The sequence below is a fragment of the Oryctolagus cuniculus genome, chromosome 2 (assembly GCF_051225735.1).
Source record: "Oryctolagus cuniculus isolate XC-2025 breed Fujian yellow rabbit chromosome 2, ASM5122573v1, whole genome shotgun sequence".
Classification (NCBI taxonomy): domain Eukaryota; kingdom Metazoa; phylum Chordata; class Mammalia; order Lagomorpha; family Leporidae; genus Oryctolagus; species Oryctolagus cuniculus.
In genome coordinates, this window is record NC_142868.1 from 142,603,018 (window position 1) to 142,630,111 (window position 27,094).

General features: G+C 50.6%; 1 protein-coding gene across 5 annotated transcripts in view; it reads left to right on the forward strand.

The window, feature by feature from the left end:
* The window catches only part of SPRED2 (sprouty related EVH1 domain containing 2), a 125,762-nt gene extending 99,572 nt beyond the window's left edge, over nucleotides 1-26,190 (forward strand). For all 5 annotated transcript variants that reach the window (XM_017340722.4, XM_089327602.1, XM_089327600.1 and 2 more), the window contains 3 exons: nucleotides 1,149-1,213; nucleotides 20,099-20,248; nucleotides 23,045-26,190. In XM_017340722.4, coding sequence (XP_017196211.1) covers nucleotides 1,149-1,213; nucleotides 20,099-20,248; nucleotides 23,045-23,710 — 881 coding nt within the window. In that variant the 3' untranslated portion in view covers nucleotides 23,711-26,190. The remainder of the gene's footprint in view (nucleotides 1-1,148; nucleotides 1,214-20,098; nucleotides 20,249-23,044) is intronic.
* The last annotated feature ends 904 nt before the right edge of the window (nucleotides 26,191-27,094 follow it).

The following is a 27,094-nucleotide window of genomic DNA, read 5'->3' on the forward strand; positions in this document are numbered from 1 at the left end:
TAGAAGTTTGCTATCTATGTACTTAATCACTGAAGTTGTGCATAAAATTTGATTCTCCTGTTTGTGCTTACCTTCTCCATATTCAGTCAGTCTAACTGTTTTCTGGTAAACCTGCCCTAAACATTGACTGGGGGAAATCGGAAAGTAGAGAAAATCCTGAACGTTAGCAGGCATGCGTGGCAGCAGCTGGGATGGTTATCTTTCCTCCTGCAGTCCCTCTTGAGAAGTTGAAGTGTTTGTCACCCCTTCCTCTGCCGCTCTTATAATTTCAATTGTATGTAATGGCAAAACATTTTCCAAAAGCACATTTGAAAACCCCTGACCACAGAAAGGAAAAGGTGGGGAACAAATCCCATTATCATGTATCTATCACTTACGTAAACGTAAATGTGTTTTCTTTGGATCAGTTTAATTGATCGACACTTTAGGAGGTGCTCTTAGGGAGGAAAATGAGACAGTTCTGCTGATACGTAGAATGAAGAGGTGAACAAATGCATAAGTTGAACTTTAAGGACCAGTTCATCCCATGATGGAATTCGCTGGGTTTTCTAATAGGAGCCTTAATTTTGATGAAGCAAAGTAGGGAAAGTTCACTGGTGCTCTGCTGTCACGAGAGAAGTGTCCCTGAGGCAGGAGGCTCCTGCAGTCTGGCATTTGGAGGATGGTGTCTGAATTCAAAACAAGGGTGACCACACAGCCAGTTACTCAGAACCTCCTCACTGGCTGAGAAGCCCCCAGAAGCCCCATCCAGCTGAGCAGTGAGATTAGGGCAGATCTAACATGGGCCTTCCCGGCCCCCTCCACACTGCTTGTACCTCCCTCAAGGTCACTGTGCAGCCTGGGTGGGATGCAGGCTCTCTTTTCTCCCGCTCTGGGAACCTCCTAGGCGCTTGTTCACCAGTGACCAGTGACAAAGTTGAAGGCATTAATAGGGAACACGGTAGTAGGCTGAGTTAATTTAAGGAGCATCCTGGCAAGAGCCATTTAAAGAAGAATAAATTAAAAGCACTTTATTCCCAAATCACTGGTTTCTCCTGGTGAAAGATGCAAAAAGAATGGAATGTGGTTTTTATTAAAACGCATTTTTGAATGGATGGGTTTGACTTACCCTCTTTGGAAACACTTGTTATTACATTTTGTCTTCTTAGGCTCCACGACTTCATCTTCTACCATCCATAATGAAGCTGAGCTTGGTGACGATGATGTCTTTACAGTAAGTTGCCTTTGTCCTCTTCTTTCTGGATTAGTTCATGGATACTCAAAGAAAGGTTGGAATTATTTATTATTTTTTGAAAGATTTAGAGAGAGATCATGTATCTACTGGTTCACTCCCTAAATGGCTGCAATGGTCAGGGCTGGGCTGGGCCAGGCTGAAGCCAGGAGCCAGGAGTTTCATCTGGGTCTCCCACGTGGGTGCAGGGGCCCAACTACTTTGGCCATCTCCCACCATTTTTCCAGGCATGTTAGCAGGGAGCTGGATGGGAAATGAAGCAGCCAGTACCCCAGCTGGCACTCATACAAGGTGGCAGCTTAACCAGCTGAACCCGCTGGCCCCTTTATCACAATTTTTCTTGCACTATATTTGCTCCTGTTTGTCATGCTGCGGTGGTAACATCCACAACACAGCACAACGGCGTCGGCTCTCCTGGATCTGTCAAGGGTTCCTTCAAAATCTTCTGTCGGGGCTGGCATTTGGCCTAGTTGTTGGTTCACTCACACCTGATACTGATGTACCTGGGTTGGAGATCAGCTCCGCCTCGAATCCAGGTCCTGCTGATACAGACCCTGCAAGGCGGCAGTGACGGCTCAAGTAGTTGGGTTCCCGGCTCCTGGCTTGTGTCCCCCAGCCATTGTAGGCATTTGGGTAGTAGAACAGTAGATGAGAGTTCTCGCTCAATCTCTCTGCCTCTCAAATAAAAATACATATTTTTAATCCACTCTTAAATTTAGGATGACCAGCTGCCCTGGTTTGCCAGGGGCTGTCCCAGTTTTAGCAACACAAGTCCCTAGTCCTGAGAAGCATCTCAATCCCAGACCAACCAGGACAGTTGGTCACCCTTCTTGGAGTCTTGCGTTAACACACGCCGTGGCATGGAGGGCGTGTTACCCTCCCGGGCGTAGCTGAACGTCTGATAAGAAAGGCCTAAAGCCCAGTTGAGGTGAGGCTCAAGTGTGTAGGGCCCAAGAGGGCTTAGATGTTTTGACACAGCCCAAGTTAACGGGATGGAACGGGTAACAAACTGATTTCTCGGCTTGCTTCTCTGTGTAAATCTGTGCTTCTAGAAGTTAATTAACAAACAGTTCATTGCCCGCCTGCTGTGTGCTCACAGCAGCAAGTTGCTATCAGGCAGCATTTTCAAGTGCAGGGCCATGACCCACAGTAAGAACTGCATTTGCTTTGCGACCAGGACACACACAAATCAGTAGATGCCCCACACCAAACCGTACTTCATGCTCTGCTTTCTGAATTTTTTTCTTTTTTTCTGTTTCGTTTTTTTAATCATGAAACTTTTCACACACCCAGAATAATTCAGTGACTGCCTGCATACGGTACAACTAGCTTCAACAGTTATAACATTAAACAGATGGCTTGACTTCTCTGCTTGTTAGGGGCCTGCACACACATGCACGCTTTATTTATTTATTTATTTATTTATTGTTTTGCTGACCTGTTTGAAAGTGTCTCCTGTCAGAACTTCACACACATATTTCAAAAGTAAGGCATTCACAGAAGAATTTTAGGGCAGTAAAACTACTCGGTGCTACTTGAGTGGGAAAGTGCGCCATTGCATTTTTGTCCTGACCCACCAAGTGTGAGATCTTTGTGGGTGGAAGCCCTTAGGTGGTGATGATGTGCCTGTGTATCTCCGTCGATTATGACAAATGTGGGGCCGAGTGTACAGGTTATTTGGATACCTCCCACTCTCCAGAAAATAAAGTCCAATAAAAACATTTTTTATTCTACTATACAACCAAAATGCTATTACCGTCCCTAAGAAAATTAATAAGAATCTCATAATGTCATCTCCTGTCCACCTCTTAGTTCCCCAGTTCTCCTAACGATGTCTTTTATAAGCTAGTTTTTATCTCATGTTTTAAAATACTAGGTGTCACCCATTACGCTTGTTTCCCAGTGCACCCATGGCTTGCATCTAGCGGTCTGAGAAGCACTGCTTTGGTCACACAGAGATAAGGTGACCCTGGCTTCAGCCCTGTAGGGCGTTACAGGCTGGTTTGCAGAGATGTACATGATGCATGGGAGGCTTCGGGACTGGCCCAAGCCAGGCAAAGTCTGGACTAGAGGAAGGGACTTGGAGGCAGATGGGCCTCACAAGAGGGGAGGCTGGACCACTGGAGTGGAGAGGCAGGGTCCCTGGAGAATGGGGAGCCCCCCGGGGCAAAAGCAGGGGTAGGGGTGTGAGAGGGTGGCTGCCTGAGCTCTGTGCATCCCACTGCAGTGTGAATAGAGTGGATGTGAGGGTTTCAGGAAGTGAACTCAGCCCTGCGTCCTTGGAGCGGCTGGTGTGCTGGGGCTCTGAGCGGGCTTCCTACCGGGCTCCGAGCAGAGCCTCTCAACAGTTGGCACGCTGCTTACATCTGTTCTTTTGTCACGTTTCGGGAGACAAACAACAGCAGGCGGGTTAAAAGGTGGCTTCCTGTGCTGCGGAGCAAAGTGGGCCCCGCAGCTGCTTTCCAGCTACCTACCAGGAGTGATTTATAGGACTGAGCGAGGGTGGAGGCAGAACCCCTCCTGGATCCGTCCTCGCGTCCACAGGCTGCTCCGGGGTGACGCTGAGGGCCTGGAAGAAAGTGTAGAAACAGCCTTCTGCTTCCACACGCTCAGAGACTTCCTGGGAGAAGTGTCCACTTCCAGGGCCCTGACGCACATGGTCCATTGCCTGTGCTCTATTTGTGCACCACCAAGGACCCGTTGACAGCAGCCATCGACCAGCAGACGCACACCCCATGGAAAAGTGGGCAGCGGGGATCACACCCCGGGCCCCATTTGTTCGGGAGCTCTCCCTGCCATTGGACTTGCTATCTTAAGAGAGTAAATGAGACTGAAACCCAGAGCCAGGGAAGTGAAGCCGGGGGCCAGCCTTCCTGTTCCTGCCACTGGAGCCGCAGGCTGCCCTCTTGGAGGGGGTCCCTTGGGCCCAAGAGGACAACAGCATGTTGTGGTCACTTCATGAGCCGATGTTCTCATTGGGAAGTAGAGCCTGGAGGAAGGGGCACCCCCTACAGCCGCGCAGTGGAGCCGAGCCGTCTCGGCTTTCCTTCCCCCACTCACAGGGTCTCCCCGGCGTCTCGGGAGCATGACACCCTGTGGCAATCCTGGAAACACTCTTCCCAGACACTCGCACCAGTCACCAGCACTGTCGCCTCTGCAGCCTTCTTCCACTGTCCGTCCCAGTTCTCTGACCCGGCCTGGGGCCTGCCTACTCCGTCCCTGCCCAGGTCACTGCCTGAAGCTCCCCCACAGAGGCTGCTCCTTCTGACTTTGGTTCTGTTTGTTCCATGTATGTTTCCACATATTTCTCCCTTACCTAGTTAGAATTGTTATTTCTCCTTTAAAATCCCATAGCAGGGATAGGCCGTTAGCCTAATGGCTAAAATGCCCATATTGGGGGCCAGCTTTGTGGCACAGTGGGTTAAGCCCCTATCTGCAACGTTGGCATCCCATATGGGCACTGGTTCAAGTAGTGGCTGCTTCACTTCCTATCCAGCTCCCTGCTAATGCATTAACCCACTGCGCCACAGTGCCGGCCCCTCTGAAATATTTTAAAAAAAAGAAAATTCCATAGTATTTTTTCCTTTCTCACTTGCCACTTGAACACCTGTCCTTTTTTATTCCCATTCATATTTTATTTGCTGACTGAATAAATCTTTATCCAATTCGATTATAAGCAGGCAACTCATCATTGTCGTCTCTATAAATTGACAGTAGTTTTGCTCTGTGCTCAGTAAGTGGGAATTCTGCAACCCAGGTATAGTAGGCAATAATCCTGTGTTTTCACTCTCTTGCTTTATTGTTATCCTCAAGACTCTATAGGTGGATGATTTTAGGGGCGTCTCAGCAGGGCTGGGTGACACTCTGGCTGTTTGCTGCCATCCAGAGCTGAGCTGCCAGCCAGCGTCACTGCTCAGCACGAGCCTTGGGTACTTAGGCCTCTCATCCTGCAGTCCTGCTCCCGCCAGCCCCGGCAATTCCATGGGGTAGGGGAGGGGGCTCAGTTACAAAGGTGCCCAGTATTTAATGTGGATGCTTTTAGGTATCCCAGTGTCAGGGCCGTTTGGTACAAATTTGTCAGCTAAAAACTGCAAAGAATATAAAACATCAACAGCGGAAAACAAGTTAGCATTCGATGGCAAGGGAGTTTTTGGCATTTTTGAGGGTCAGTTTTACTTGAGAGCTGGGGATTCTTGGGACAGAGCTGAGAGAGCAGAAGTCCGTCCCGTCTGTTGTACTTTGGGCAACTGGCAAAAACAGTGCAGCTCCGTGGATAAAGCTGAGCTGGTTTGCTCTCTGACGTAGGACTGACTTCCTCCCACATCTCTGCGGTTGAGGCCTGAGGCAAGAGGATTTGGCGCAGGTAAGATAGGGGGTTATTGCTGTGGGGTCGGCCAGTGGGAGCAGAGAAAATGGGGTGTAGAGAACCAGAGATACCCTGCGTCTTACCCGCATTTCATGGACAGTTTTCTAAATTCCTGCTGAGAGGATTTGGTCCATTGAACCCTGGTGGCCTATTTCCTGCCGCAGAATTCCACAGTCATTTTGCAGTGTGATTAGCATCTTCGCAGATAGACAGGGATAATCTCTCCGTGGTCTTGGGAGAATGCAGCTGCGGCGCGCGCATGCCTCTGGAGCACTAATCCGCACTCCGCGGTCAAGTGTTGTCGCTGCTTCAGCTGTCCTGGCCCTCAGAGGCTGGGCTCTGGCTCTCATGCCGGGGATTAGGGAAATATTTGCTTCACAGGAAGATACTTGGGGGTGTGTGAAGTACCCAAGTCCTCATCTTCCATAATAAGAAGTCCTTAAATAATATCTAAGTCCGAAAAGCAGTGTGACCATGCATGGCATTTTAAAAACGGAGACAAATATCAGGAGAAAGAGCCACAGAATTGAAAGGGGGTTTCTCTAGGCAGGTGTGAGACAGGGGCTGCTCTTTGATTTATTAAACACTATATGAGGCAAATTAAGACAAGCTTTTTGGTACCAAAAAACTTTGAATTGCATGCAGATGAGGCATTTTCCAAAAAGGTCCATAGAAAAGGCATACTATAAAAAAACTTGTGCATGGATTTCAAATTTAGGGGAATTACATCTTTGTTTAATTTATCTGAAAGGCAGAGTGACAAAGAAAGAGGCAGAGATTATTTTGCATCCACTGGTTCACTCCCCAAATACCCGCAACAGCCAAGGCTGGACAAGGCCAGTCTGGGTCCATCCGGGTCCCCCAGGTGGGTGGCGGGGACCCATGTACTTGAACCCAGGCACATTCATAGGAAGCTGGATTGGAAGTGGAAGAGTGGGGACTTGAACCAGGAACTCTGATATGGGATACAAGAAGTGGCTTAACCCACTGTACAACAACACCTGGCCTCCAAACTTATCTTTTGATTCAATCTTTCCACAAACTCTTTGAAGTTTGTACATTTGTACGTGTATTGTTTTCATTTTTTACGAAAGAAAAGGAGGAAGGATGGGAGGCCAAGGGGAAGGGGGAACCGAGGGACATCCTGGCCGTCCAGATTCCCTCATCTGGAAGTTTAGAGACTGAGCGGAGACAGTGCTCTGGCTCCGGGGCTCGTTCAGTGGCCGTCGCTGTTTTCTCTGCCTGGCGTTAGGAAGCAGATTATCCACCAGATAAATAATGGCCCATCAGGTAGGACGGCTGGCGGGAGTTAGCTGCAGGTGTTTGGCTTGCTGAGAGGTGAGAAAACCATAGCTGTGCCAAGTCCTTGCAATTACAGGTCTTGGAGTGGGGTCGGATTGTGAGCTCATCCGATCCAGCCTGCTTCCCTCTGGCAAGCATAGTAGGGATCTGCCTCATTTTGCAGTCACTGAATTAGCCCTGAAAGTCAGACTTGCCTAAGGTCGCACTGCTAGTTCATGGTGGAGGAGCAGCCAATGCCGTCTGCCAGCCTCTCCAGTTCACCACTGCTGTTTTCTCTTCCTTGATTGAATAATTACTCTCATGATATTTCAGCTCTTCTGTGTTTCAAACAACCACCAAATATAAGAGTTATACAATAGAGTACTGTAGGAAAGGGGATGGATCAAAGGAAAGATGTGTGACCTGTGCCCACCAAAGCCCTTCACATGGCAGATCAGGGCCCACTGTAGTAGGTGTCACGTATTTGAGGTCTCCAATATGCTTGATGCTACATAGCCTTACCATACACGAAGCTTTCAAGATATTTCCACCCGTCTAGGTTTCTGCTATCAGCAGAGTATCGCATATGTGGATTTGGGCAGCCCATCTCGACCAGAATTCGTTATTAAAACCCTCAGGCATCCATTGTGTATAAACTCACTTCTCTCCAGTGCACGGAGAATGGCACCAGCTGTGTGCCATCCTTTTCGGAACTGAGTCACTCACATGATTCTGCCTGGGGCTTCACACTCTCCCGAAGCCACTTGGCAGGGGCTGGCCTGGGATTCTGTTGTGGCATCTCATCATGGTTTCCTGTGTAGCAGGCAGTCCCCCTTCGCACAATGAGCATGCCCAGTCTTCTGCAGCAGCATCAGCTTCTGGCCGTGTTTTGCCCAGACTGGAAAACGTGGTCTTTAATCATGCCCTGTGCATGAACCTTAACATCCTGTTTATCACACGCTGCACTTTATGGCTTTCTGGCTATTCAGAGCAGTTGTCCCTAGTGGCATCTCAGACCCCGCCCAGCCACCCCAGGTGTTCCTAAAAGGGCTGGAGCCCATGGTTCAAACCAGAGCACCAGGAAGCCATTTGTTTTGTCCTAGATGGATTTTTGACTATTTACAAGTAGTGCTTATTTGCATTCTTGGTTCAGTGGAAACAGCGAATTTGTTGAGTTATCAAGGATTCATTTACATAGCCAGAAGAGTTCAGAATGCTTTTTCTTTTTCTTGAGGGTGTTTTACACTAACTTCATCCCCAGCAAACATTAAAGCAGAGGGCAAATCTGCTGATTCTGTAGTGAGTGGGGTTCAGTTGCTGAGAGAGGGAAACAGAAACAGAGAAACAGATCGACTTATTTGAGAGACAGAAAGAACAAATAAGGGCCGGCATTGTGGCATAGTAGGTAAAGCCACCACTTGCAATGCCAGCATCCCATATGGACACCAATTCAAGTCCCAGCTGCTCCACTTCTGATCCAGCTCCCTGCTAATGTGCCTGAGAAAGCAGTGGAAGATGGCCCAATTGTTTGGGTCCCTGCATCCATGTGGGAGACCCAGAAGAAGCTCCTGGCTTTGGCCTGGCCCAGTGCTAGCCATTGCAGACATTTGGGAAGTGAAGCAGCAGATGGAAGACCTTTCTCTCTCTCTCTCTCTCTCTCTCTCTCTCTCTCTCTCTCTTTCTCTTTTTCTTTTTTTCTTAAGATTTTATTTATTAAACTGAGAGGTAGAGTTACAGACAGTGAGAGGGAGAGACAGAGAGAAAGGTCTTCCATCTGCTGGTTTACTCCCCAAATGGCCGCAATGACCAGAGCTGAGCTGATGTGGAGCCAAGCTTCTTCCAGGTCTCCCACCTGGGTGCAGGGGCCCAAGGACTTGGGCCATCTTCTGCTGCTTTCCCAGGCCATAGCAGAGAGCTGGATTGGAAGAGGAACAGCCAAGACTAGAACCAGTGCCTGTATGGGATGCCGGTGCTGCAAGCAGAGGATTAACCTGCTCCACCACAGCGCCAAGCCACAACTCTGCCTTTCAAATAAATAAATAAATCTTTTTTGAAAGAAAGAAAACACTCCCAGCTTTTTTTTGTTTAAAGATTTATTTATTTGATAAACAGAGTTACAGAGAGAAGTAGAGACAGAGAGGTCTTCCATCCACTGGTTCACTCCCCAAATGGCCGCAATGGCCAGAACTGTGCCAGTCCGAAGCCAGGAGCTTCTTCTGGGTCTCCCATGTGGGTGCGAGGGCCCAAGGACTTGAGACATCTTCTGCTGCTTTCCTAGGCCATAGCAGAGAACTGGATCAGAAGTGGAATAGCTGGGACTGAAACTGGTACCTGTATGGGGTGCCGGCACTGCAAACTTGGGCTTTAACCTGCTGCAACACAGCGCCAGCCCCAAACACTCCCATCTTTTGATTCACTCTGTAAATGCCAAAAATTGCGGGTTGGACCAGGGCCAAAGTGGAGAGTCCGAAACTCAATCTGAGTCTCCCACATGAGTGGCAGGACCCCAGTGACATGATCCATCAGTGCCATCTCCTAGGATGCTCATTGGAATGAAGCTAGACTCAGATCTGGAGCTGGATCCACAGCCAGGTAGTGTGATATGCGATCGAGTATCGTCAGTGGTAGGCTAGACACCCACTGCGGGAGAGTCCTGTAAAGGATGAAGGGTCAAGTGGGTGTAGAGGCTGGAATCTAGGAAAAGGCCTGGATTCTAGACTTGGTTTGCTAGGAGCACTGACCTGACCCTTTGAATTCAAAACCTTTTCAGAGTGAACTTATTTCCTATGAGTCTGAGCTTGCTGATTGTAGGAGAGGGAAGGTACAAGACAGTGGTGTGGAGCCATCTCTGTCCTTGGCATTTAGCACTGTACTTCCAAATTTTTATTTATTTGAGAGAAACAGAGTATGCTGCAATCCTTTGGTTCATCCCCCAAATGCCCACAATGGCTGGGGTTGAGCCAGGCCAAAGCCAAGAGCTGGGAATGCAATCTGGGTCTCCCATATGGATGCCAGGGACCCAACTACTTGCGCCATCACCATTGCCTCCCAGGGTGTGTATTAGCAGGAGGCTGGAGTCAGCAGTGGAGCTGAGCCTCCAGTTGAGGCTCTCCAGTAGAGGACAGGGATGTCCCAGCAGCATTGCACTGTCACACATGCCTGCGTTCGGTCCTCACCACCACCCCGAGAGCTAGGTACTAACACTGTTCATTTTTGCTGACAAAGGCACCATGGCTCAGAAAGAGGAAGGGAACTGTGCGTGGTCCCACTCTCTGCTCATTCAGAAGGCAAACCCCAGACCTGTTTGCTGCCTTTCAGGGAAGTTTAAGGATAGGAAATATGGTTCATTAAGTCTCTGGAAATTTTGCATACTCAAAACACTGATTCCATTCGCTACTGAAGAGCTGCCTAAACCAGGGACTTTGTAGGCAGTGCTCTGACTTCCAGCCCCAGCCACCTCTTCAGTAGAGGCTCCCGTGTGCTGGCCTGGAAGTCCCTGTCTCACTTGGGAAGATCGTTGATGGAAAATGTTTGCTGGTGTCTTTTCTTGTGGAACTGAAGGATTGGGGCTGACTGTGTGTGACGGAGCAGGAGGAATAAGTAAAAGAGAAAACAGTTTGAAGTTTAACTGAGGAAGCTGGTGCATGTCGTTAAGACCCAAGGGAACAGGGCATCCCCATAACAGGGGTTGGCCACAACCCAGCACTGGGTGGGCTGGTGTGGAGGTCTCGGAAGATGGGTATGGGTTCCTTTCTCCTCTGAATGACCATAGTTATCAAGCTTACACTACACAGTAAGAAGATCTTTTTATTTGGTCTGTAATGCCTACAGTGGCTAAATTACAGCAGTTAAATGTCTATGCTTCCGGGGCCGGGGCCGTGGCTCACTTGGTTAATCCTCCGCCTGTGGTGCTGGCGTCCCATATGGGCACCGGGTTCTAGTCCCGGTTGCTCCTCTTCCAGTCCAGCTCTCTGCTGTTGCCCGGGAGTGCAGTGGAGGATGGCCCAGGTGCTTGGGCCCCTGTGCCTGCATGAGAGAGCAGGAGGAAGCACCTGGCTCGTGGCTTCAGATTGGCGTAGCTCCAGTCATAGTGGCCATTTGGGGGTGAACCAATGGAAGGAAGACCTTTCTGTCTCTCTCACTGTCTAACTCTATCTGTCAAATAAATAAAAAATAAATAAAAATAATTTGTTTGGCCAAGCTTTTCCTTAGGTATCTTGTAGACAGGAACTTCAGGTTAGGCCAGATCTGAAGAAAAAAAAAATTAAAAATGTAAAAATGTCTATGGTTCCAAACAGAAGCTTTGAAAAGTTCACAATTTGGGGAAGGCAAAGGTCTTTGCCCTCTACTTGGGTCTGTCTGTATTTATACATACGAGTAGGTCACTTCCATCTTTGTAAGCTGGGGACAAAAAGGCACTTTGACTCCATTTTACTGATTCTCACTGTACCTGTTCAGGGTTACCGAAACCCTGCCTTCCCGCTCCCAATCCCCGGGTCCATCCAGTGAAGGTGAGCCATGGGAGTCCTTTCCTCCTATATCGAAATGGAACTTCAAGATACAGAAACAGGAAACTTCACAAACTCATTCTTGTTTTCATGCTTGCCGTGAGCGGACTTGACAGCAAAGGCATCCTCCAGCGATCTGCTGGGGGGCTGTGTCCTGGAGGAGGACAGGGTCGTCTTCCCCAAGGAGCTGCCTCTTCAGAAGAGAACACCTGGGACCAATGTAGATCTTTAGGTCGGGGGAGCCAGAGCTACCTGCTCCCAACCACCCATTGGCAAAATGACCACTTCCTGTCTGCCAAAGGAGAAAGGCTTGGCCAGAGGGCCTGGAGCTCATCCAGACGGCTTGAACCAACAACTTTTGGAGGTCCTCCCAGCCCAAGTTTCAGAGAAATGATCTCTCTCTCTCTCTCTCTCTCACACACACACACACACACACACACACACACACTGCAGGTTGAATTGCCATTTGGGACACTTGCAGCCCATTTTTAAGTGCCAGATTGAGTCCCAGCTCCTCCGCTTACAAGCCAGCTTTCTACTAATACATCCTGGAAAGCAGCAGATGATGGCTCAAATGCTTGGGCCTCTGCCACCCACATGGGAGACCCAGACTAGAGTTTCAGGTTCCTGGCTTCTGCCTAGCTCATCCCTGGCTGTTGTATTCATTTAGGGAGTAAACCAGCAGATGGAAATTCTCTCTGCCTTTCAAATAAATTAAAGATTAAAAAATATTTAATGTGTTTATTTTGGTGCAAATTTGAAATCCATGCATACATAAGGGCTTCAAAAAGTTCATGGAAAATGTGTTACGAAAAAATTGCACAGATTTTAAAATTTATTTGCATCAAAATCAACTTTTAATTCCATTTTTAAGATTTATATTACTTATTTGAAAGGCAAAGTTACAGAGAAAGGTAGAGACAGAGAGAGAGAGAGAAAGAGAGAGGTCTTCTATCCTCTGGTTCATTCCCCAAATGGCTGCAATGACCAGGGCTGGGCCAGGCCAGAGCCAGGAGCCAGGAACTTCTAAGGGGTCTCCCGTGTGGGTGCATCTTCTACTGATTTCCCAGACGCACCAGCAGGGAGCTGGATCAGAAGTAGAGGAGCGAGGAGTTAAACCAGTGCCCACATGGGACGCAGCTGCAGACTGGAGCTTAAACCTGCTACGCCACAGTGCCAGCCCCTTCACAGACTTTTTAAAGTATCTTCATGTATGAGTATAAAAGGGGTTTTTTCTTTATTAATAAAACAAGAATCCTTTACAATAGAAAAGATAGCTTTGGTTGCGTCCGCTGTTGGGATGTGTTTTGGTGCTAGGTAGAGGCAAAAAAGAAGGCAGATACAGTCCTAGCTGCCAGCCAGCCACCTTCAAATCCAGAGGACCAGCAACACTGCAGACAGGGCAGAGTTGTGCTTACTCGGTAGCTCCTGAGTCAGTCAAGCAGCCATCCTAATCCAGCTCCTCTGACCCGGAACATTCTTGGGAGCGGGGGAGAAGGGTTACGTGGGAACTTGTTAGAGCTCACACAGACCCTGGAGGTCATCTGGAACCAGAAAAGGTCACTGGTCCAGGAGCCCTCCAGGGCCCATGCAGCCTCCCAGGACTCCTGAGCAGTGTGGTCTGGTGCGCTCACCACCTTCTCGGCTTTGGTGATGGAGTCAGAGGTGCGAGCCTGTGGACCTCCCACCGTGCCACGCAGAGAGGGCTTGGCTCCTGCCGCTGGGTGGTCTCCGGGTGGTCTCGGGTCAGTGCTGATGAAATGCCTGCGCTTGCTCCTCACCTCTCGATCCAGCCTTCCCACAGCCCCGCCCTTGAGAAGGCGGACACCTGGAAAGCTGGTGCCCCTGGCTAGCTCCAGGTGTCCTGGAGGAGACAGCCCCAGGCCTCCCTCCCCCTCACTGCAGCTGCCTCGTGCTCTGCCCTCACCCCCTTTTGGAAAAAACAGACTAAGCCGGAAAATCCAGGGGCATGGAGGGAAGCACGTAGCCCCGAAAGCACTGTTTTCACTGGGAGATGCATAGTCCAACTGCCTCCGAGCGCTTGGTCCACAGCCAGGGTCCTGTCCCCAACTGAGGCACGTGGTCCCCTCAGCTGACTGGCCTCTTGGTTCCTTCTCTGCCTCCTTGAGCTTCCCTTAGTCAGAGGGAGGCACGTTCAGACCCAGGGCACGTGAGCAGGTGCGTGGCTTCTGTAAGAATTTCCTACTAAATCCAAAGTCCCTCCGCAGACAGGGAAGAGGAGCGGCACTTCTGAGTCAGAGATCCTAGGTACAAAATGGGCCCGTGTAGTTGGAGGGAGCTTGCCCCCAATGAAACGTGAAGCATCGGCCTTCCCCTCTCCTCCATTCAATCCAAATCCCAGCCAAAGCAGACAGCACTGACCTTGGGGGATCGACCAGTTCGTGAGCCCAGGCAGCCTCAGCTCATTCTGCACTCATGTTCTAATAGGATTGTCAAGGTGTCCTTTCTTCTTTTTCTTTCTTCTTCTTCTTCTTCTTTTTTTTTTTTTTAATACTTTGCACCAGCTTTTGAGACTCTGGTTTTCCTCTCGTGTTAAATTCTGGAGGGCTAGGGTGGACATTTGGTACAGTGCGTAAGACACCACTTAGGATACCACATCCCATGTCAGAGTTCTGGCTCCACTTCTGATTCTAGCTTCCTGCTAAAGTGCACCCTGGGAGGCAGCAGGTGATGGGTCCCTGCCACCCGTGTGGGAGACCTGGTTGAGTTCCTGGCTCCCGGCTTCCACCTGGCCCAACAGCCCTGGCTGCTGCAGGCATTTGTAGAGAGAGTGAACCAGCAGGTGGGAAGCCTCTCCCTCTCCATGTCTGTCTCCCTCTTCATCCCGTCCTCTCTCTGCTTTTCAAATAAATCCTGGAGAATTCTAGGAAACATTGAATTCTCAGTAAGTACACCGTGCTGGTGTGCCTGCAGAATCCAGCCACCGAAGCTTACTGTTTGTGGAGGAGTCTATCGGGTATTCACTGGTAAACCTGAGCCCCGTTCCTCTGGCCCTCACTCAGGGTTGTCCACTCATCTCTGGAGCCGCTCTGCAGGGGCCCTGCCCATGCTTTCCTGCTACTGTGAGGCCTGCACTGTGCTACGCGAGGGCTCCGCTCCTGCCTCTGCCTGGGCCACGAGGCATCCCCCCAGCAACATGGCCGCGTTTTCTGTTAAGGCTGGCAGTGCCCATTTCATGCCCCTGCCCTCTGACTCTTGCTTCCACCGCCCTTCCCCTCCCATTCCTGTGATTTTCTTTACTTATTAAAGTCTTGTCTCAGCTCACTGCCCTGATAGAGGCTTTTCAAAGCCAGGGCACAAGGAGCTTGTTACTGTGTCACTCAGAATAGGTGAGTTTTTATACAAACTATAGACAAATTGAAACGTATTCAAAGATATGCCCTTTAAAAACGCACCTAGTTTGAGTGGTTAAAGCATATAATTTCCATGTTATAAATATTGTTCCAAAGCATAGAAAAAATAGAAAACTGCCTGATTCCATTTATGAGACTCGGAGAAAAATAGAAGCCAGTCTCACCTAGGAATCTAGATGACAAGTTTCTGAATAAGGAATTAGTTAGTATTTAACGAGACCTGGGCCTGGCATTGTGGCATACCCAGATAAACCACCGCCTGCCGTGCCAGCATCCCATTTGGACACCGGCTGGAGTCCTGGCTGCTCTACTTCCAACCCAGCTCCCTGCTAAGATGCCTGGGAAAGCAGTGGAGAGTAGCCCAGGAGCTTGGGCCCCTGCACCCACGTGAGACCTGGAAGAAGTTCCTGGCTCCTGGTGTAGGCCTGGCCAGGCCTCTCTCTGTCTCCTCCTCTCTTTCTCTGTAACTTTGCCTTTCAAATAAATAAAAGAAATTGAAGGGGGTGGGGGAGAAAGAGGGGAAAGAAGGAAAAGAAAATGTACATTCGAGGGTCAGGCATTGTGGTACAGCAGGTTAAGCCACCCCCTGGGACACCCACCTCTCATGTCAGCACCCACATCCCATGTCAGAGTTTCCAGTTTGAGTCTCAGCTCCTTCCCACTTCCAGTCCGGCTTCCTGCTAGTGTGCTGCTTGAGGCCCTGCCACCCACGGTGGAAACCTGGAGAGCGTTCCAGGCTCCTGGCTTCAGCCTGGCCCAGCTCTGGCTGTCCTGGGCATTTAGGAAGTAAACCAGTAAATGGAAGATAACCCTCTCTGTATCTCTCCCTGTCTGTCACTTGTCTTTCAAATAAATTTAAAAAAAAAAAGAAAAGAAAAGAAAAGAGCAAGGCTTGGTGTGGCGCTGTTTCTCCCTCCCTGGGTCTCTGTGCCTCACGCAGCACTTCCAGCAGAGCGTCCGGAGGTTCACAGCCTCCGTGGTGGGCAGGAGCCACCGTGAGGAGGCCTGGGGAAGAGTTGGCCATTTTCAGTGAAGACAGGTGGAGGCTGCTGGTTATGACTTCGTATTTTGGACCTGGATTTGCTGCACCTTTCCTCATAGTACGACACCAACTTAAGAAATAAGGATGCTTTAGGTCACCCGTTTACCAGCTAACAGCATTTCAGAAAGTGCCGTCTCTGAAAAATGGATTAAATTCTTGATCTCCTAGCATGCTAGGTATGTTTCTAAATAAATTTACTACTTGAATGCTTAATGCCTCTTCTCTGATACAGGGAATGAGATCATTGAGCAAGTGCCTACTTTATTATTTGGATAATAGTCAAGTATTAGTTTCTTAATCAAGGTGTGTATGGTTTAGCTTGTTACATGACCTTAAATTCTGAGATTTTTACTTATTTAATTTCTGCCTTTTTTTAGATTAAGACATTGTTGGAAATATATGATATAAAAGAGAAATGCAAAATTTAAAAGCAAATAAGCATTTTAAATCTCATTTCTTTTTTCAGTAACCCTGGGGAAGACTTTATTTCCATTTTACAGATGTAAAAACAAGTTAGAGATTAACTTGACCAAATCACACACCTAATAATTAGCAGAGACCTGGCTCAAATGTAATCTGCACCAGCCAAGAGCCTGTTATTTTTAGCGTCACCCTGCACTGCGTTTCTGTTCAGTGCCTCGTGTTAGGTTGCACACTTCTTAATTGCACATCTGTTTAATAAAGGGCTTAACATGGAGTCAGAGGCAAACCCAGAGGCAAGGGTTATTGGGAGGCACCTTTGAAGGTGGCAGGGCTGTGCAGAAGGTCACCCGTGAGTGAGCAGTGCAGCCTCACTGTGCACACCGGGTGCAAAGGCTCCTGGGGCTGGGAGGGAGGCCTGTGGGTGAGCGCCTCTTGGAGGAGCTCGAGTGATGGCCTGTGCACAGGGGTGTTGCAGAAGACCTCCATGTTCATGTGTTTGAAGCCCGAACAGTTCAGAGCCAGAGAGCTCACGACTGCTGGGTGGGTCTTGGGGATGAAGGATGAGGTGGGTAGGTTGGGAGGTCTCACCAGTGTGTGAGAGTCTTGCTTCTGTGTGCAAGTGCAGGCATCGAGCGGGCCGCTTTTCTTGTGCAGAGTTAGAACCAGCTGAGAGGTGCTTGCAGGTAAAAGATTTTTGTTCCCTCTGGCCTTTCTTTCTTTTTCTTTTTTTTTTTTAAAGATTTATTTATTTATTTGAAAGGCAGAGTTACAGAGAGGCAGAAGCAGAGAAAGTCTCCCATCCACTGGTTCACTCCCCCAGATGGCCGCAACAGCCAGAGCTGGGCCAATCAGAAGCCAGGAGCTTCTTCCTGGTCTCCCATGTGGGTGCAGGGGCCCAAGGACTTGGGCCATCTTCCACTGCTTTCCCAGGCCATAGCAGAGAGCTGGATCAGAAGTGGAGCAGCCGGGACTCGAACCAGCACCTCCCTCTTGCCCTGATAGTCCGTTCCTTTCTTTTGCTGCTCTGCAAGATTTGTGTGATTGTGTAGCTCAGAAATCAGCCTCTACATCTGGTGGCACCTCTCCTGCCTGCTTTCTTTCCCTGAGTTCAGAGAAACCCTGAGCATGCGGGGGTGGGCCAGGGCACACTGTCAGCTCTGCCCCCAAGAGGCCGTACACTGTGGGCAGACATGTTCGTGGTCGTCTTTTGTCCAGACTTGTCGTTAGATTAGGAGGTGCCGAAGGGTTCTTCTCAGTGGTGCATTTTCAGCCAAATGTCTGGGGTACTTTGCACTCACTGTGCAGAAGAGGCTGTTGAGGGCTGGGAAGGCATCGGGGTGGTGCTTCCGACTGGCTAACGAACACTGAGGGAAACTGGGAGTGTCTCATGTCCCAGGGTGACTTCCTACACATTATTAACCCAGACTTCAGTCACGGAAAAATAGGGTGGGTTAGGGTGATCAGATGACTAACGGTGGCTGTGCTGTGCTCACAGAGGGCATCGTCTCACCTAATAGGTGGCCGAACCTTGGTTGTTGGAAAAGAATTTAACCCTTGAGATTTGAATCATGCTGACAGGCCCTTATGTACTCATTCAGAAGGTATTTATTGAGGTCTTTAGCAACCTGTGTATTATGAGAAGTCCTCCCCTTATCTCCCCCAGGTTCATATAAAGCAGGGTGCCCTAGAAGAACCTATGCTGGTGTTAACTCTATTTATTTATTTATTTACGTGTATGTATCTTGTAAAATACATTTGGAACATAGTAATTCTTCCCACCCACTCTCCCACCCCCTCTCCTGTTTAGACTGAAAAAGTAAAAGAAAGAAAGAAAAAAAGAGAGAAGGGGGAAAATGAAAAAAAAATTAAGAAAAATGTTTCTCAACAGTCCAGACATTGCTTATCGAAGGTGATTTTGCTTGTGTGTGTGTGTGTTTTAATAAAATACCCCAAGGAGTGGGACTAGGAAGCGGTGTCCCCAAGTTTGAGAGGAGCATGCCACATGGCTTTGTAGCCAGGAGCCTGCATTGCAATCCCAGCTCCAGCAGTGACTGCAGTGCCCCGCACAGCGTGGTCTCCACATGTGACGTGGGCGCTGTGTTGACCTGCAGGGGTGGGCTGAGGAATCACAGTCACGCGGGGCCTGGTACACTGTAAGCGCTCACACAGTTTGATGCTGTGGGTTTGGCTGATCTACAGCCACCTGTACGGGAAAGGATAGAGGCAGTACCTCTCACCTGCGGAGGAGAGCAGCCTGGGGTTTGGGAGAAAGTACAAGTGCTGGGGATCAGTTTGGTCTCCTTCGGTTACTGGGATCGCAGGGGTAAGGTAGCAGCTCTTCCCTGAGTTCTGAACCAGCCAGGTAAGGGGGGGGGGGGGAGTGACAGGTGACCCTGTACTAGTGATGTGGCTGGTCCTGGTTTATATCTGCAGGAAGTGGGCTTCTTAGGACAGGACCCCAAAATTAGACAGACATGTCCCACTGGACATATGTGGGTGCTGGAGAGGCTGGCCCTCCACCCCCAAGTGGAGCACACAGTCACACGTCAGTCAGGGGGCTGCTTCCCAAGGAAAGGGAAAAGAGGAGGGGACAGCAGACAACACGCCCAGCTCCACTCCGTCTGCCTAGGACACTTTGTAAGCGAGGGCAGGGAGAGGCCAGGAGTAGGACACAGGTGGCAAACCTGGGACATTCAAGCTTACGTTACACAGGAGACCTGGCCCATGGCTTTGGGGCATCCTGGAGCAGCCCAGCACTCAGGCTTGCTGGATCCAGAAGCTCGCTCCCGTGGGGCCCGGGACCTTCTTCTCATGGTTCATGTCCCCTCATCTTCAGCAGGATCCCCAGGCTCATGCGACCCTTAGCCCTTAACTTCAAAGATGGAGATAACGGCTTTTCTGACCTCTCTGTCAGAGTGTCTCTCTACTGCTTCAGGGAAGACTTTGTGTCCATGTCAGAATTAGGTGGACTGGAAGATCTGAAACAGATAGAAACCTTGCTTCCTATGAACCTACCAAAACAGAGAGAAATCCAGGACGGTTGATGCTGTGCACCGCACCAACTTCTAAAAACTAGCAGTGATCATATTGCATGATGGGAACCAGAGGGTCTGGTCTTTTTTCTGTTTCCTTGTAGTCCAGGTATTACTACTTCATAAATGGGGAGGGGAATAAAAAGCAAACTTCTGCCAAGTGTATTTGTTTCAACTTGGCCTTGCTCCCAGAAAAACATGTAAAGCACAGATATGCAAGTAGGGCCGGAGGAGTAGAAAGAGGCGGCAGCCCAGGAGGGGATACCTCCGACTTGCCACAAGCAGGAGACCAGCCCTGAAGACAACCCTTTTCTTTGCATCTGTCAGTGGGGAATCTGTCACACTAAGGCAGTAGAAGATGGGCCGGGGACGCTGTTATAGCTGGCTGCCTTTGAGGAGCATGTGACTCCTGGGCCAGAGCGTTGTGACATGGCTGCCACCTGGGCCCAGCTGGCCTGCTCTGCCGAGTGCAGGAAGATTTAAATATCTGGGATTTCCTTCTAGTGATGTGTACTCCCCTCCTTGCCACAGTGCCTCGCAGCCAGGGCCGCAGCCAGGGTAACCATTTTCGACCCAGTGGAACACCTCTGCTGGGTTGCGCTGGGCCCTCCCCTCAAACCCACTTGCTGCTCCTAAGTCGGAGAAAATAAACCCAGCTTTCCAGAGGCTGTTGGCGTTTAGACAGGCCCGGCCCTTGAAGAGTCCTCCTGCTGCGCCGGCATAAAGTCAAGGTGTTGGAAGTCCAGCGAGAGGCCATGGCTCGGGAGATGCATTTGCATAGTGTGTGGGGTTCTATTGCTGTTGTCTCTTCATTAACACTCAGTTACCTCTCTCCAAACAGACAGCTACAGACAGTTCTTCTAATTCCTCCCAGAAGAGGGAACAACCTACTCGGACAATCTCCTCTCCCACATCCTGTGAGCACCAGAGGATTTACACCCTGGGCCACCTCCATGACTCGTACCCCACGGACCACTATCACCTCGACCAGGTGAGTGGTGTCTCGCTCCTCTGCCATCCTCAGTGCAGTTGGCTCCAGCTCTGGAAGGGAGCCACAGCCTCGAGCCCAGGTAGGGTCTCTTCTGCTCTCCTCTGTGCCCCCCGGCCCCATACTGAACGTGCTAGTCTCAGCCTTATCCAGGATTTTCTGTGTGCCAAGCCCTTCATGTGCTTTATCTGGTTTATCCTCACCAGTTACCCCACAAGACAGGTCACCAGCGTCCCTGGTTTATAGGTGAGGGAGCCGAGACTTAGGGGAGCTGGAGTACCAGGTGGAACAAGGTGGGAACCCAAGTCTGTCCTCGCCCACGGGGCTACACTGGCCCCTGCGTTCTTGCGTCTCAAGGGCCTCCTGGCTCTGTGTGGAAGCACAGAGCCGCGATCAGCACTAAGGAATGCTGCGCGCTTGGCGTGAGCCCCCTGGCATCACAGGCTGCAGGCCCAGTCTCGCTCAGGGGGATGCAGCCGAAGTCTGGAATTCAGTAATTCAACAAATATTTACTGAGCGACTGCTCTGCAGAGCAGGTTTCCAAACTGTGGGGCATGGACTGGTGCCTGTGTGGGGTGATGTGCTCGCTAGACTGCTTTTGAAATGAGAAGAATAAAAAGGAGCACAAGGCAGCGAGTTGTGTGTGTGTGTTTTTTAAACATAAAGCTAGATTTCTTGGACTTTTTTTTTTTTTTAAAGTAACTTTATTATGTGCTTCCTAATATTTTAGCATTAAAATGTTCTCTTTCTAAAATAACATTATGATAGCAGTCATTGGAAATGGACTTTTTGGCTTGCCTTACTTGGCAGCATAGAAACTAGCAAAGTCTATCAGTTCCCACAAGTTGTTTTGAAGTCCTTTAGGACTGAGATTTTTCTGAAGTCTGGGAAACTCTGATAGGGAAGATCTGGCAGGGATTCGGGTGAAGTGTGTGAGGCATGGCCCCGACCTCAAGGAGCTCGCGCGCGGGCTGGTGGTGGGGAAACCTCTCGCCACATGATGGGCTCTGAGACAGCCTTCTAACAACCGTGACGGCAGCAGGTGTCACCTGCATCCTACGCACCAAGGCTCTGAGCCGGCTCTCGGCACAGGTTGCTTCTCTTCATCCTCACAACGGCCCATGCAGTTGGGTAGCCACGGAGACTGCGTCTCAGCGACTTGCTAGGCTTCCCGTAGCGTAGTCCGCAGTTGACAGCAGTGGGTCACTCCAGAGCCAGGCCCCTCATCCCCAGACAGCCCTTCACCCGCCAAGGACTTCAAAGGCAGAAAATCTCGTTCTCTGCCACAAGCGGGGCTCCTGGGCGAGCCGGGTTACGTGCGTCTCTCCAGTAAATATTTACCCCGCGCCTGCTGCCCTGGACAAGGCTCTGTTGAACACCGCAGCGGGACCAGCTGCCGAGAAGGCTCATGTGCACAAGGGGAGAAGGCAGTTTGGATTTGAGGGTTAGAGGGTGTGGCTCTGGATCTGCCCACTCGCAGTCTGAGAGATTGGAGCCCAGAGGTCAGGTCAGGTCACAGAGCCTTCACTCACCCTTCTCTTCTCTGCATGCAATCTGCCCAGCAGGTTGCAGACTGAGCCCTCTTTTTTTCTAGAATGCCCCCTACCGTTCTTTAGAACGTGGCCAGCACTGAGAAGTGCGTCTCCGGTCATGCCCCAGTGCCCACATACCGTATACATGCAGAAGATGAGAACCTCCTTGAAGCAGCCCTTGCTGTTACATACAACATGTAAAGGAAGCCAGGCTCACAAGAGAACGTACTGCACAGCAACAGCCAAGGGGCAGGCCTGTGACCTGGCGTGAGGAAGGACACCAGAGTCCCACAGCAGACTGCTGGAGTTGGGGTCCCAGCTCTGGCTTCTGGCTACAGCTTCCTGCCAGTGCAGACCCTGGGAGGCAGCAGGTGATGGTTCAAGTAATTGGATCTCCATCACCCACAGAGACCTAAGTTCAATTCCCAGCTCCTGGATTTGGTGCAGCCCAGCATGGCCCTTGCAGGCATCTGGGGAGTGAGCCAGCAGATAGGAGCTTGCTCTATGTGTCTCTCTTTTCTTTTCCTTTTCCCTCCTTCCTCCCTTCCCACCACCCATCCCCTTTAAAAAAAAAAAAAAAAAAAAAAAAGCAGGTGAGACTGATGTACCTGTTGGGAGTCAGCATGGCTGGTACTCTGGGAGTGGAAGGTACCTGAGGGAGGTGGAGGACGTTCTGGGAGGCAGGCAGGTCCTGTTCTGCCCCGTCACTTGGGTGTGTTGGCCTTCTGAATATTCTAGACTCCTGTGATGTGCACACTTCCTGGCATATATGATAATACTTCAACAAAAGGGAGGGAAATGCTGGTCTCAACCCATTACACAGATGTCCAGATGCACTCAATGAGTTGAGACTCAGACCTTGAAATCCATCTTTGATCAACCATCAAGATGTCCAGTAATTAACAAGATGGGTCCATTTGGTCAAGCAGTGCCTGGAAGGGGCCATGCTGGTAATTGTGTTAGCAGTTAAGGTGCCCACGCTGCCCATCAGAGTGCCTGGGTTCCAATGCTGGTTCTGCTGCCCGCATGTGGGAGATCCAGATTGAGGTTCTGGGATCCTGGTGTCAGCCTGGCCCACCCAGTGTGTGTCCGACTTTTGGGGAGAGAACCAGCCGATGAGAACTCTGTGTCTCATTGTGATAAATGAAAGTAATTTTAAAAGGAAGCTCCTTGCTGGGGGTGAAAGGTGCCTTCTGGCCGACTTGGGAGGGAGGCCGCTGTTTTTGGCCACTACTATAAAACAAATTCTCCTTCTTCCCCGCGGCAGCCGATGCCGAGGCCCTACCGCCAGGTGAGCTTCCCGGACGACGACGAGGAGATCGTGCGCATCAACCCCCGGGAGAAGATCTGGATGACCGGCTACGAGGACTACCGGCACGCGCCGGTCAGGGCCAAGTACCCGGACCCCTCGGAGGACGTGGACTCGTACGTGCGCTTCGCCAAGGGCGAGGTCCCCAAGCACGACTACAACTACCCCTACGTGGACTCCTCAGACTTCGGCCTCGGCGAGGACCCCAAAGGCCGCGGGGGCGGCGTGATCAAGACACAGCCGTCGCGGGGCAAGTCCCGGTGGCGGAAGGAGGACGGCGAGCGCTCCCGGTGCGTGTACTGCAGGGACATGTTCAACCACGAGGAGAACCGGCGGGGCCACTGCCAGGACGCTCCCGACTCGGTGAGAACTTGCATCCGCCGGGTGAGCTGTATGTGGTGTGCGGACAGCATGCTGTATCACTGTATGTCGGACCCCGAGGGGGACTACACAGACCCCTGCTCGTGCGACACTAGCGACGAGAAGTTTTGCCTCCGGTGGATGGCTCTTATTGCCTTGTCTTTCCTGGCCCCCTGTATGTGCTGTTACCTGCCCCTTCGGGCCTGCTACCACTGCGGAGTGCTGTGCAGGTGCTGTGGGGGCAAGCACAAAGCGGCCGCCTGACTCGGCGTCTCTCCCGCGCTCCTCTCCTCCTGCCCCGGGACCCTGAGGCACCATTCCAGCCCCGGGAACCTGCCCGGGGGGCTCTCAGCTCCCTCCGCCACCGCCCTGCGGCAGCCGCACACACCCACTCACACACAGTGTTCTGAGGAAAGGAACTTGGGCCTGGACTCTGGTGTATTATTAACAACCTGTAATCAAGCTGTTTTATCCACGCGGCCATTTCCTGTCTGTCCTCCCCACCTCTTCCAGTTCAAGGGCGTCTGCAGTGGGAACTGCTGTGGATTTGGGGCTGGGTTTTCCCAGACCCGGTCTTTCTCTCGGTCCGGCAGCAGGTTCCTGCGGAACCCTGATCCCCGAATGATGCGACCCTACCGGAAGTATTTTAACCTGCAGTCAGTTATTATGTATAGGAGGTGAGCTAGTTAACAAACTTGTACCATAAAATATCGCTTTAACTCTTCTAAAGCCAAATTTCCCATGAAAGCTGCAGTTTCTCTTAAGTCCATCATCATTTTCTGTCCCTGCCTCCCCCCACCCCTCCTCGTGCAAAAATAATAATAATAACCTGTCGAAATTGTTCACTGATGCAAAACATTCACCATAAAATGAGAATTGAGCCTTAACTTCAGATTAACTCGTGAGAATCAGGAAAACTCCTTCAGCTGCGTCACACCCTCAGACCAGGGCTAGAAAGGGGATATTTCAGGTTTCTTTGAGCCTCCCTGGTTATCCTAAAAATTGACTTTTTTTAACAGTTGTGTTGCCACCACTTGCTAAAAAAAATTAGCAATATTAGAATAAGAGTAAAAATTAGAGTAAGAAATCTTGCTCATGGTTTTGCGAGCCAGATAGTCTATTCAAACACAAACCAGTGCTGTAGGAGCAAGTGGCACTACACTACGGTTGTGGGGGATAAAGCTATAGGAGTTTCTTTCCCTCCCCCTGGTGGCTATTTATAGTAACAGGGTGGGGGGTTTTAAATATCATCACTTCCAAGAGTGGTGGGGTCGCATTTTTGCCTGTGGGTTTATGTTTTCATTTTCATTTTGGACTCAACTTCATGTCACCAAATTCTTCATTTATACTTGGGAAAAAACAAGGCCATATGTAAAAACCCTTCCAATGCCTAAGTGTCTTTCTCCTGCAACTCCAAACCCAGACTTGCCACTTTGCGTGCACAGGTGGTTAGGCCAGCCGGCCAGTTCCACCTGTCACCTTGCCACGTAGGAGGCTTCTTACTTAGCTGGAACAGAGTATTTTTCTAATATATTGGGAGGAAAAGCCAAATCTTCTTATTGAAGAAAAAGGAAAAGTGAAGAGTGGTTACCTGTACCTAGCATAGTACAATCAGAACCTCGTGGAGACCACGGGGGACAGACAGCAGGCCTGTCGACACTGGCTGTTCTTCCTGCCACAGTCCTTCTGTGGGAATCGCCAGCCACTGGCAGGACCCTGTCCTCCTCGCCTCCTTTCCCCTGTCCTTTCTCTCTTGCACACAGGACATAGTCTTCAAGGAAAGTGCTAGCCATGCTGAACCTCCCCGGCAGGGCGTTCAGCCCGCCTGGGAGCCCTACCCGTTTCTTCTGCGTACACACCCAGTGTGCTTCTGAGTTGGTTGGCAGCTCTTGCCATTTGTTGGAGTGACCAGTGGGACCCGGTTCACCGTCCATGTGGATCGATGGAAGGAGAGCTAACGGCTTCCCTGCCTGGAGAACAGCGAGACACCCTCCAGCCTCCCGCTCCGACGACGCTGTCGAGACGGCACCTTCTTCCCGCCTGAGGTCTCCCTCAGGGTCTCTCTCTAAGGTCTCCTCTCTACAAAGCACAACACTAATGTATGTGTCCTTAGACTTCCGTTCAAGCGCCCCTATTTATTTCAACAGGAACACACGTTTCAGAGCCACCTTTTGTTTGTCACCTCTGTCGTCCTGCCCACCCTCCTTTGCCCCTCGACCCTTCCTACCTGCGAGTCTTTCTCCGCAAATCCTTTTTGGTTTGTGAAGGCAGCGGTTAAGGGCACAAAGACGGCCATGGGGACATTTATGTAAATACGTCTCTCCCAGCACCACCCTGCAGCTGAACAACGTGTAGTGCTTTCCCAAGTCAGCTTTGCCATCATGACGTCAGTCATTTGAGAAAAGTACTCAGATTTTATTTTTGTATCGGTGGTAACAAAACATTAACCAAAAGGTTTTCTGTTGGGAAGCTTCCCTGACCGTCTCCCCTCCCCCACCCAAGCTGTTTGCTCACATTAACAGATTAAAAGTGCCTGAGACATGATCCATTCTTTCCCTGTATATTAAAACCCCGTTGTATTGATTTTTTATAATAAGCCTTTTTACCTCTGTGTAAAAAAATATATATACAAGTGTATGATGTACATTTTAGTTCTTAACTTTTTTTTATGGTTTCTAATATGTATGACCAATGTAGCCATTGCTTTAAAATGTACCATGTAAATATAAACACATCCTATCAGATCACTGACTTGGGGGTGTTTGTGGGGCCGGCGACCGATGAGGGGAGCCATGGAGCCGGGGTAGACATGGCGTTTCTTGCACCTGGGATGGGGTGGGCTTTCCTCTGTGGAAGGGATGTGTGGACACCACTCTGGCTTTTGCGATGCGTCCCCGCCTCTGGTTATGTCATATTCCCCAGGCGGGGGCCGGAGCTTCTTGGGCCTGGCCGCCTCAAGTGAAAGGAATGCTGCGTGTCGCAGCCACCACGGGGAACACCCCACTTCCCAGACCTGGCTTCCCCGCCCGCGCCCCCCAGAGGGAGCAGCTGGGCAGCCTCCAGGTTGCGTTCTACAGGTTCCTGCTGGCCACCGGGCTGCGTGTGGAGTATGGAAGACCATTTCTCACTGAAGACAACCGGGAAGACAACCTGGCCCACTTTCCTTTCCAGTGGCCTGGTGGGTGCTCCGAAGCTCTGGGACCGGCCCCAGGAGGAAGCGGAAGGTGGGGTCTTGGAGGAGTGGTCACAGAGGACCTTCTCCGAAGAGAGATGTTCTCCCTCTTCCCGGAAGGGGTGGCTTTCCCAAGCCCCAGGTGAAGGCGAGAAGCCGGAGACACAGTCAGAGGGGCCCAGCTGAGAAAAAGGGGGAGCAGGTCGGGCAGCCTGCAGGCCAGGAGGCAGGGGCTGAACGCCAGTCCCTGTGGGGCCTCGCTCTGTGCGGCTGCCTCAGGAGGAGCCTGCTGTCTGGCGTCCTGGGCACTAGGCGGGGAATGAGACCCATTACCCGTCTTGTCTTTACCCCTGTACACAGTGGGGGCTTCATTGCCCCTGTGTAGCATGAAGCTCAGAGAAACCACCGAGGGTCTCTCTGCCACTGCTGGTGGTGAGCCATTGGGCAGGTGACGTCACCTCTCAGTTTCCCCAGGG